General features: G+C 55.6%; 1 protein-coding gene across 1 annotated transcript; it reads right to left on the bottom strand.

The window, feature by feature from the left end:
- Positions 1-208: 208 nt before the first annotated feature.
- On the bottom strand, positions 209-11,255 carry Tpra1 (transmembrane protein adipocyte associated 1). Its single transcript, XM_055617431.1, has 13 exons — positions 10,989-11,255; positions 10,040-10,262; positions 6,548-6,672; positions 4,603-4,734; positions 4,357-4,489; positions 3,163-3,249; positions 2,955-3,027; positions 2,763-2,842; positions 2,210-2,320; positions 2,065-2,125; positions 1,822-1,924; positions 1,595-1,675; positions 209-796 (listed from the first exon to the last, which is right to left on the bottom strand). Exons 4-13 carry the CDS (start codon positions 4,716-4,718, stop codon positions 532-534), a joined length of 1,110 nt encoding a protein of 369 aa, XP_055473406.1. The 5' UTR covers positions 4,719-4,734; positions 6,548-6,672; positions 10,040-10,262; positions 10,989-11,255; the 3' UTR covers positions 209-531.
- Positions 11,256-11,632: the final 377 nt, after the last annotated feature.

Here is an 11,632-nt window from a genome sequence, read left to right as displayed (position 1 = left end):
GAGCCAAAGGGGGTAGGGACCACAGGCTCCACCATACTTCACAGACCTCAGCTCCCAGAACTCCCTTCTTTCCACATTGGTCTCCTACCCTCCAACAAGTGGCCTGCTCCTCACCCTGCCCTGGCAGCCAGTTCTGGGGACATCACTGGGTGGGGCTTCCCTGCCACCTGTACGGCCCTGCTGAAGAAAGGCATCAGCACACACCTACTACGCTTTCTGCTTTTATTAAAAAATAGATCAAGAAAATATACACACTGCGGCCCTGTGGCTAAGGAGGCTGAGAGCTGTAGGGAAGGGACAAGGGGGTAGGCAGGCAGGACCCCAGCAGGAACGTAGTGCTGGGAACGTGGGGGTCCCAAGCTGGAGCAGAGTCAGCAAAGGAGAAGTGGGGATGGAGAACAGGAAGAGCCCGGTGCCTAGGGCACAGGTACACCTGTCCCTAGGGGGTATCCACACAAGTTCCTCAGCTGCACTCTGCTCCACCTGGGAGCCCAGCTGTCCTCACAGACCTCCCGATGCCTGGGTGGCCACTCAGGCATTGATGGCTTTCCAGCGCTCGCTGTCTGTGCTGTTGATGCTGCCCGTGTGGCAGGGCATTGAGGCAATGTCATCTAAGTAGGCCACCCCGGCAGAGTCGAACTGCGTGCTGGAATAGCTGGCTGCGGAGGCCCCCGCAGGGCCTGCAGACTCTATGCCCTCGCGCCGGGCCACCGCGTACGGTTGTGGCAGGTGCATGTCTGGCTCTTCAGCCTCATCCACTTGGCATTTGTAGGAGAAAAGGATCTTGGGCTCTGAGCTGGTGAGACAGTGCGGAGGAAGCACTGCAGTCAGGAGGAGCAGGGGCCAGACAGAAGCCTAGCTCATCTGAGGTCCCTGAAGGAACCCTTGAGCCCACCAAGATTTATTTTGAAGCTGGTCCCACACACACCTGAGAGTTGCGGCAGGGGTTTCCATACCTCCCCATCCATGGGTGTGTCAGCACCCCATGGGAGACAATAAACTAAACCCTAGCCTTCACCAACCCTGGCCATGTGTGACCTCCATGCCTGCAGCATATGACTGCCTACTCCCGAACCTGGTCTTCAGGATAACTAGAGGAGGCCCAATAGAGCAGCAGCCTATGCAGATTGGTGCAGGCAGCAGCCCCTTATAGCCTTACCTAGGCCTCCCCAGAGATAGTCCATGTCCATCACCCCAGCCCTGACAGGACAGCAAGCCCCTGCCTGCACTCCACCCTATCAGCCGGTCCCTGCATCCTAGCCTCTGACGTTACCCACAAGCACCTGTGCCTCAGCTCACTGGGGACCCTCAGGGCCCCTGCCAGGTACATGCTGCTGCCTCATGCCTGCTTTGCTCCCCTGGGGTCTGTACAGCAGCGTCTAGCTCATAGTAGGTGCTGCTGACAAATTAGGTAATGGAACAGCACTGCTAAGCTGCAGCCCTGTCTGGTGGGAAATGCAGCCGTCTGTGCTTGTTGCACATCCGCAAAGAGATACATAGTGCCATTCAGTGCCCTCTGCACACCCACCCCAATGGCCATGCATACACAGTAGTTACAGGCACATTGGAGTGCATAAGTCTGGCCATCACTCACCCAAAGAAGCCACGGAGGAAGGCCACATAGATGAGCGGTGCAAAGAAGCTGAAGTACAGGAAGGTAGTGGCATCCACACAGCTGTGGTAGAGAGCAGGTCAGCATGGCCAGGGCCTGTGGTCCTGCCCTGACCCCATGCCTTGCCCAAAGGAATGGGGACCCCTTCTGCCACGGTGGTAGCCACTCCACCCAGGCCCAACCCACTCCCACGGTGGGCACCCTCTTACCAGAGCCCCTCAATGATGTTAGCGCACAGCAGAGCACTCCCCAACCCCTGCAGAAAGTTGAGTGTGGCCAGGATGCCTGCATACACGTAGAAACTCCTCCGCGCTAGGGGGCAAGGGTCATGAGCTTCTGAACCACCCTACCCTTCAGGTATAAACCTTGAAGCGATGCTCCTTCCCAGTGCTCCCCAGCTGCAGGCCGGAACAGGCCAATGCCCCCACACCCTTGCCCCAGCAGATACTCACAAGGCAGGGACACACGCTCCCTTAGCGGGGTCTTGGGGAGAATTACCACCAGTGAGTAGACCTGCAGAGACAGGGGTGACAGGGAGGCCGGGCCGGGCCGGGCCAGGCTATTTCACCTGCCCCCAGGGAGCACGCCAGACCTCACCAGGAAGAAGAAGCAAGAGCTGACTAGCCAGAACTGGCGGCCGCCATGGCCATAGATGTTGAAATCCTCAGCCGAAAGATGGGAGTCAGGGTAGAGGATCTCCAGAGTCCCCTGTTGTAGGTGAGGAGGTCGGGTCAGTCCTAGCACTGGAGCGTCTCTTGGGTTTCCCTTGCAGAGCCCAGGGCTCTCCAGCATGCCAGGCCCCACCCTTGCCTATGCCCCAGCCATGGCTACCCACCTAACTCCAGGGGCAGTTCAGACCCTGGCTGAGTCCCTTGTGGACAAAGCCTTCAAGGCCGGCCCTATCCAGCCTAAAAAAAAACAAAAACAAAAACAAAAAAAAAACCAAAAAACAAAAAACAAAAAAAAAAGGCCCCACCTCATATACTCTCAGAGTGCCTGTCCAGACACCAGCTCTCACACTTTTCCTAGCCTTCCTGGGGCTCACTTATGGTCTGCGTCCAGGGGAAGGTGGCCCTGCCTGGTCCATGTGGTTCCTTGGAAACACTCACAGTTTAGAAACAAGACCCTTGATACCTCCCTACACACATACCTGGGTGACTGAGTAGGCCAGAGACAGTACTGTGGTGATAGCCAGCACCCGCTTGATGCTGGACTTGCTCTCTAGGTGACCTGTAAGGTACAGGGTGAGTCAGCCCCTCCTCCTAGGATCCACTTGTGGGTAATTGCAGGAAGGGTAGGGAGAGCGGGTCCGGGTTTCAGCACAGCCCTACAGCACACATACCAAACGCAAGGCCCAGGATCACTACACTCAGCTCAATGGCCAGCAGGAAAAAGCGGGTGATCTCCCACAGGATCTGGGCACAGAGAGGCACAGGGTCAACTGAGGGTGGGCTCCACCCAGATAGATATCCTGAGTCTCTCCAACTCAGGGTGGATCAGGGTACAGAGGGCACATCATAACCTCCACCAGACTGGCTTCCCCCCTGCACCTTGTCAGCAACTGTCGCAGCATCGGAGGCGCTGACCGTCATAGAAACCACAGCCCTGGCAATGCCCACCAGGGCTACCACAAACACCTGCAGGGCAAGAGAAGGACAGAGTGTAGTGTTAGGACTAACAAAGCCTCACTTCTGCAGGATCCACTCAAGAATGGGAGGCTGTAACCAGATAAGGAATAGGACAGGGAGGGTGAGGGGGACATAAGAAGGCAGGTCCCAACACAGGGCTCAGGCATGGAGAACTCCACTGCTGCCCACCCGAAGACCCACTGTCTCACCGTGGTTAGAGGACCAGGCAGCTGGAGCTTTCCTAGGCCCCCTGCTTCCCTGCTCTGTGACCTTAGGCAAGTGACAGAAGAAAGCCAGCCTTTGCTCCACTTCTACCTCCTTAGCCCCCAGTGCTCCCCACGTCATGTCTCCCTACTTGCCCACTACACACCAATGGTGGGAAGCTTAGAGTCTGACAACAGAAGAGACCAGGGAGCCACTCAGCTCTTGGAGTGACATCTCAGAGCCTCAATGTAGGGTACTCCAGTCAATTAGGCTCCTCTCCATAAGGAAAAAAGAGTCCCACACCCTGAAGTGGGGGTACACCCAGGGAGGTTACCCTTAGAGCCTCTGCCTCATGCACAGCCTTGCTCCATATCCCCAAAGCAACATGCATAGGGCCCACCAAAGGCTGAGACTACAGGTCCTTCTGTCAGGTGAGACTGCTGCCAAACCATTACATAAGTGGAAGAATGGACGACTGAATGGGGCTGCTGTGAACATTTTCCTCATCAACGTTCATTCCATCCCTCTAGTACCAATTCCCCATGTTCCCACAGGGATCACCTGCCTCCTTCAGTCAGCATGGTCTACTGACCTGCCTCAACCTTCCCTTTCCTTGCTAACTGGCTCAGGCAGGAATGTGGGATCCTAGATGGGACAATTCAAGGCCAGGCTAAGTCTCCCCTACAGGCCAGGAAAGAGGGATTCCCTGGTGCAGCTGGAAAAGCCAGGTGAGCTCCCAGCTGTCCTTGGCATCATTTCCATGGAGAGAACCGAGTACAGTAAAGAGCAAGAGGAACAGTCCCTGGATCCAGCCATAACTGAAGCCATTTTCGTTATGGAAGCAATTCATTCATTTTCCTTTTGTGCTTAAATCAGAGATAGGCTATCTGTCACTGATTGGAGGAAACTCACCAAGATGTAGAAGGTGATAAAAATGGGGCTGGAGGTGACACGGATCTTGGCCCGAGCTAAGGGAAGCTTCCAGAGCAGGAAGATGAAGAAGAGCACATTGGGAATGAGCAGCAGGAGGTCCCAGTACCGGACCCTGGCAGAGGGCACAGAAGCTATCTCACTGGTGAGGTAGATCCACAGTTCCCCAGCCCATGACATGCTGAGAGCCCACCCACAGCCCACCCTCAGCAGGGTCAGGAACCCTACCTGGAGGAGCCGATATCCTCATACAGCAGCAGCAGGCACTGGTGGGGCTCACTGATATTGGATGCTGCGGGCGGTGGCCACGCTGTGCTTCCATTGGCCTCCTGCAGGCTGGCCATTCCACCAGCAGTGGCCCTGAAGACAAGCCCATGTGGTTAGGGCACAGGGTCTTGGCCCTCCTCCATCGGCCTAAGGCTCTCAGGGAAAACCAAAGTGGCAGCGCAGAGTAGAAGTCATACTTAAGACTCGCCTGGTAGGAGGCAGGGAGAAGACTGAGGGGGCTCTTAGCTCTGTACAGGGCATGGGCCCTCCTCTCAGGCTCTGCCTTAAGCCTCTGCCCCCTGACAGTCACCCAAACCAATTACTGAGAATCATGTGCCAGAAAGCAGTGACAACATACCTTCCAGATTCTTCCTCCAGTCTCAAGAGATGAAGGAATTCAGAGCACGGCCCCCACCCTGCCCCTGCCATGGTGATGTAGAATGCTCAGCAGGATTGAAGGCTCAGTGATGTGGCTCCTAACCCCACCTTGCAAAAATTAACCCACCATTTGATCTATGAGGCCACACGGCCACTAATGTCCTCGGAGGAACCCTCTCTGCTGCACTGGGAAAGCAGCTACAGGTGGAGGGGATACCTGGAAAGACACGGAGGTCTCTAGATATAGGGCCTGGAGTAGTGGTACAAAGAGAGAGGGCAAGGGTGGTGCATCTGAGAAGGCCAGGCTGCCAGGAGAAGCTGGAAGCCAGAGTAGCCCAGAGGTTACCGTCTTTGTGGCCATCTGGGTAGAAAAGACTGATGTTCAGTCTGGGGGACCAGAGAGCTGAGGATCTGGTGTCCCTGCAATGCCTTGAAGAGAGGAGACTAACGGTGGCCAGAAAACCCTAGATGAGGAATCTTGATGAGATAACTGCATGGGAATGGCAAAAGGGCTTCCTGCAGTACAAGCTGAGCCCCAGGACTCATGGGTGATGATATCAGGGTTAAGAATCACTCAAAACAGCCAGTATCCAGGCAGGGGATGCAGTGTCAGCCCGTGACCACAAGATGGCAGTAAAAAGAATGAACCTGAATTGCTGGCAAAATGAATGGGCCTCCCCAATGTGAGGTGGGTGGATCCAGACACGCCACACGTGACCAATATGGAAACAATGCTGGGATCCACTTTGCAGCCTAGGGGGGCACACTGCGCCCCAGGCACTCCACCCAGGCGGGGGCGCACGATCCTACATACTAGCAGGAAAACTTCAGAAAGCTTTATACAGGAAAAGGTCGTGGCCTGATGACCTGCCTGTGGCAGGAATGGCCAGGAGCTTGGTGTTGTCCCCCTCTCCCGGAGATAAAGCAAAAGGAGCCCTGTAGGTCTACTTAAAGCTCTCTGGACAGCAGCAAGAAGAGGCAGGCCTTGGGAGACTCAGGGACATCTCAGTTTGCTGGGGCCATTATACACTCTAGTGCTATCTCTGCTGAAAGGGACAGGAAACCCCTAAACAGGCAGCCAAGACCCGGTCCCCAGCCTTCTCTGAACAGGCTGTGCCCTGGCTCTGATTTGTTACACCTCCAGCTTGCTGATGGGGAAGATTAAGGAAGGAAGTATGTGCCTGGTTCCTCCAAAGACACTGGCTTCTTCCCAGCCCCAACGATGGCAAAGGCGAATGGAGCAATCATCCATCACTCATGCATCCTTCTGCTTGCCCAGCAGATCTGACCAGCCATGTGGTCAGTGTACCCAACAACTCACTGGATCACTTGGATATGGCAGGGACAGGGCAGGCAAGGCCTACTCTCCTGAGGTCTTCCTCCCAGGGACAGAAAGAGAGCAGACACAAACCTTTATAAGTAAAACGCAAACTTCTGCTGGAGAGAAGTGCTGAGAAGACAGCGGAGTGGGACACAAGGACAGAAACACAGCACACACAGGGAAGTCCCCAGTATCCACACTTCTTACCAGCAGAAGCCTGGATTTCAGTCTGCTTTCCCCAGCTTCCCTTGCAGGAGAGACTGGCCACGTGGACAGCAGCAGCAGAGCGCGACTCGCCAGTTTCAGGTCGTGCCCTTCTTTCTTCCCATCAGCTGGAATATGAACACGATAGAACACAAGCAGCCATGTTAGACCATTAGACAGAAGCATGTGTTGAAGTCAGAAAGTAGCAAGAAAGATGCTCTGTGGGTCCCTCCATACACGCCCAAGGCTGTTTCCAAAGACAGCACGGTCTTCTATCCAGTTATCATGGCCTTGCTTCACAGTTAAGGCTGAGTTCCAGGGAACATGTGAAGGTTGGTTTAGGTTGGTGTTCAGTCAAGATGACACGTGACTGAGGAGTCAACCTTGGAAAACTCTAGATAAAGAACATTCTTTGGAGAGAACAGCAAACACAAAGGCCCTGAGGTAGAAACAGACTTGGCCAAAGACCAAAAAGAATAGGCCTGGGCAGCTGGACAGATCAACAGGGTTGGGGTGGCCGGGTCAGATGGGGTAGCACACCTACATGCAGTGTGACTGCACTCTCAAGAGTACTGAAAAAGGCCTTTCCAAAAAAGGCGACAGGGTCCCATTTCACCTGGGCAGGGTCCCGTAGGCTACTGCAGAGGATGGGCAGGCCTAGCAGAAGGTGAGACAGGGAGGAAGCACTGCAACAGGTCAGAGAGGATAGGACAAGGGTGAGGCAGCAAGAGGGCCCCACTTTCCCGAGAGAGCTCAGCCAGCGCTCCTGCTCTCCACAAAGCACAAATGTCAGGAAATGTGAGCATATCCAAGCCTGGCCAACCAGAAAGTTGCAGCACCCTGGCCAGTGATAACCTATCCTGCTGAGGTCAGCAGGCCAACTGTGACACTGGGCTGGGGCTCTGGAGAGAAAGCTCACAAAGGGCAGAGCCACAAGTTGGATGCAGAGAGAAACTGTGAACTCCCAGCAACCCCTGGATTCAGCCACACATGACACCCATCCTTCCCGATCATAAGACCCCCGGCAAGTCCTCTTCACTACTAGGGTGTCTGAGTTTGACCTCTCAATGTCTCAAACATATATTTTTGCTTCTTTATCTTGCATTGCTGGAGACTGGTCCTATTTGAGGCAAGCACTGGACCACTGGACCACTGACCTACATCCCTAATCCTCCTTCTGAGACAGGGTCTCCCTATGCTGCCCAGCCTTGAACCTGTGATTCTCCTGCCTCAGTCTCCTAATAGCTAAAGCAACAACAGGTTTGTGTCCCCGGGCCTGGTTCCCATCTCCTGTAGGTTACAGAATTGGCAAGCCTGACTAGGATGGCATTCCTGGCCCTCGCCTGCTTGCTGTGTGACCTCTGATGAGTCACTTCCCTTCTGAGTGTCACAGGGACAATCACAGCTATCCAGCAAGGTTGCTATGACAGCCAAAAAAGGCAAGCTGTGAAAATGTCTACAGAAGCTAGCAATGGATGAGTTTCCTACAGGCTGAGGAAATGAATGTGGGGCGGAGGGGGGGGGGGGTCTGCCCATGGACCCAGGTGTCCTTACAAGGTCCAGTGGCTTTTCTGGGAAGAAGGACCAGAGGTGTCTGCTGCCACCTGTGACACTCCACTGTAGGACTGGGAACCCATCCCTGGGAGGTACAAATATTCAGAGGTATGGCCTCCAGCTGCCCATAGTCCAGCTGTCCCCTCCAGATCCTGACATTCTGGCCAGTTCTACACCTAGCAGTGGCTCAAGGTATTCATCTCTACCTGAGCAAGTGGACACTGCTAAGCAGGCAGAGGCCTATGAGCTACCAAGCCACACTCCAGACCCAGAATATTCCGCTCCAGCAGCACTGGGGCTGGGAGGCAGCCAAGCACACTGCACCTGACAGGATGACTGTCCTCCGAAAGAAACTGAAGTAGTGAGAAGAAATACATCAGGACACTCTTCCTTCCAATACACAGGTCCGGTACCCTGCGCTGCCCTCCAAGGAACACTGGGCAAGCACCCTTAGGGGAAGGGTGGGCACTGCCCAGTGGACCCACAGACTCTACCCTACGGCCCCAGAGCCTCTCCTTCCCCAGACCTTCTTCTGGCCTTGGCAGCATGCACTGATAGAGAAGTGAAAGGAGCTGGCCCACCAGGAAAAAGAGGAAGGAGAGAGGGCTGACCTAGACAAATATGGGCTGCGACATCTTGAAACAGTAGCAGAGCATCATGGGGGAGCCCGGGCCTCTGGGGACCAGGGAACTGAGGCAAGGTTTCTTCTACCTGTGAACCTGAAAGGGCAGCTCTGACCTCAGAGCATTCTCCAGAGGCAGGCTCCTGCCCATGGCTCCGGGCTCGCCTTCCTCCCACCCTCTGTGGCTAGCCTGCTGGGGCCTTAGGTGGGACCTAGTCTGACATTCCTAGACACACACACACACCCCTCCCAAGGGCCTTCTCTCCCTGGCAGCGGTTGAGAGAGCTTGTCTTTCCCATCTGTGAGATGGAATTGCCCAAACCTTCTGAGCTTTCATATGGGATCCCTACCCAGTAGGAGGGTAGCAGACTCAAACTCTTACTTCTCTCCCTTAACTCCTAGGATGCGGAGCCTCTAAATCTAGCTGCAGGGCAGCATGGGAAATCTCCAGAGGAGAGAGATTCTAAGTTCAGTGCCTCTCTGAAACTGTCAGCCTTGGTGACAAAGAAGAGACTCTATCCTGAGGCCACCGTGGACACCAGGAAAAAGGGATGGTCCAGATGACCTGCCCTCTGCCAACCCTTCTTGCCCTTCTTTAGCCACCAGCTTATATCTCACCTACTTCAGAGGTCTCTGTGCTCGCTTACCTTCCTTCCCCCAGCTTGATTTCATCACTCTGGTTACCTTCCCCTCCAAGTGGCCCACCTGGGTGTTCTTTCAGTAGGTTTTTAAAGGCAGGGTCTCATGGGGCCCGGGCTAGCCTCCAACTCTGCATGTACCCAAGGCAGGTCTTGAACTTCTGATCCTACTGCCTCCACCTCCTGATTCCTCCACCACCACCCGGCTCTTCTGTGTGCTGTTTATAGCACTAGGAGTCCATCTGCGGTAGGTGTATTTACATGTTTTCTGTCTGTCTGTCCTCACAAAATGCTGCGACGCGCACAAATTTCCAGCACAATGCACCCGAACGGGGCAAGGATTGGAGGTCTGTGTCCCATACCCCACAGCCCTCTCCTCCCTACGGAGCTGAAAGGAGTTGTCCCTTCCTTCCGAAAGGCCAGGGAGGCAGAGGCAGAGGCTGGGCTGTCCTTTCCGGCTGCCGCTGAGCTCGGGCTGCGCCGGGAGCTGCCGGTGCCCAGACCCACACAGGGTTCGGTCCTGACCGCTAGGGTCCCCAGAAACTTCTCAAAGGCTGTCCTGCGGCTGCATCCCGAGGGGCACCGGGACAGGAGGGGACGGTAGGCCCGAGCCCGAGGAAGGAGAGGGGCAAGGCCTTCTGGCTAGCTCAGCGGAGCAGAAGCCGACTCGGCCGCGCTTACCTGAGAGCTCAGCAGCGCAGGCCGCGGGACTCCGACCCCCCGAAAGCAGCGAGAACCGGGGAGCGTCGCGCAAGAGCCGCGGCCGAGTTTCCACTCGGGACGGCGGCAGGTAGCCAGACACCGCCAGCGCGCAGAGCACCCACAGGACCCGAGGACTTCCCTGGCCCTCTGCAGCAGAGGAGTCTCGCAAGCGCCTCGGCTGGTGTTTTTCGTCTAAGCGAAGCTGCGAAAACAGTCACGACCCCTGTTATCGGCACTCAGCCCCGCCCCCGGCCTGCAGCAGCCAATCGCAATGGGCCCCCACCCACAGGAGTGGAATAGGCCAATAAGATTTCTCAGGGGGCGGGGCAACCCGCGGAACTCTTAAAGGGACAGCAGCAAGCAGCGAAGAAAAGTATAGACGATAGAAACTTCTACCGGAAAAAGAGGTTCTTTCTGCACAGCTCACCCCTAGAACGTTTCGGGACAGCGGCACCGAACACGCTCCGCCTTTGCCCCGTGTCTTTCTGGAGTTAACTCCGGTCCTCCGACCGGGTTGCTTCATGTCTCCGAGGGCGGAGCCTCGGGAACCGGCCCCCATAATAGTGACCTCTGGTCACCTGGACCAGGGAAGAGGGAAGGGGAGATGGCCCTTCCTAGGACGCTACGTGCTTGCCAACTTCAAAGAGACCTGAGTTTACAGGGCTCCAGCCCCAGCCCCAATTACCTCGAAGGCTGGGTGCTATTATTTGCGTTTTGCAGAAGGAACCTGACATTTCCTGAAGGGGTTAAGGAGTGTGTCCAAAGCCATCGGACAAGGGAGTGGTCAGACCAGGTCTCATGCTTAGGCAGGTGCCTTCTGGAGAGACGTCTCCCCACCCCCACCCCCAGCCCAGGGCGCCCCAGCAGTGTGCGACACCCCCAGGGCAACTAGGAAGCCTGGCCTTATCTCAGGCCACCTCCTGCTTACCTAACTGCACCTTGCACCAGCCGCACGAGCTTTCTTGTAGGCCTTGTGGATCCAAGCTTGTGGCCTCCCCTGGGCCTCTGCTGTGCATTCTCAGGCCTGGCTTCTCATATCGACACGCCTGCCCCTTCTCAGGCATCCAGGGGCCCAGGACACACCCCACCCTGAGGGGTGACTCAGTGCCAGTGGAAGGTGCAGGCACCTGCTTATTATAGGATCCCAGGATAGCCCAGGCAGCACAGTGGGACTGGAAAGAGACTGGACTTCCTCGTGACTGGTGTGTGAGACTTAGCTTCCCTGAGGTTTTCAGGTTAGGCCCACCTGTCAATTTTGTTCCTAGCCAGAGAAGCTATCTCTGCCTGCCTGCCTAAGAGGTCAGCAGTTGTCATGGCCACAGTGGGCTGAGAAAATCACCAAGAGCTCCCAACTTTCTGCCAAGAGAATATAGTACCCTGTTTAGGAATAACGGCAAAAACATGTCCTAGGCCCTCATTGGCCTCCAGGAGTCAGAGAATTGAACTCAGGTTTTGCTGTTTAGATTTCTTTATATGGTGTTCTGCCTGCATGTGAGTCAGTAGGCCAGAAGAGGCCCCCAGATACCTCTATAGATGGTTGTGGACACCATGTGGTTGCTGGGAATTGAACTC

Source organism: Psammomys obesus, unplaced genomic scaffold, assembly GCF_907164565.1.
Source record: "Psammomys obesus unplaced genomic scaffold, mPsaObe1.curated_primary_1811, whole genome shotgun sequence".
Lineage (NCBI taxonomy): Eukaryota > Metazoa > Chordata > Mammalia > Rodentia > Muridae > Psammomys > Psammomys obesus.
This window is presented reverse-complemented; position numbering and strand designations above follow the sequence as displayed.

Excerpts from the sequence above, each read along its gene's own strand:
- Tpra1 (XM_055617431.1), bottom strand. The coding sequence starts at position 4,718 with ATGGCCAGCCTGCAGGAGGCCAATGGAAGCACAGCGTGGCCACCGCCC. Across the intron at positions 4,490-4,602 it reads GAGGATATCGGCTCCTCCAG|GGTCCGGTACTGGGACCTCC; the intron begins GTAGGGTTCCTG and ends GCCCTCTGCCAG. Across the intron at positions 2,843-2,954 it reads GATCCTGGGCCTTGCGTTTG|GTCACCTAGAGAGCAAGTCC; the intron begins GTATGTGTGCTG and ends TGTACCTTACAG.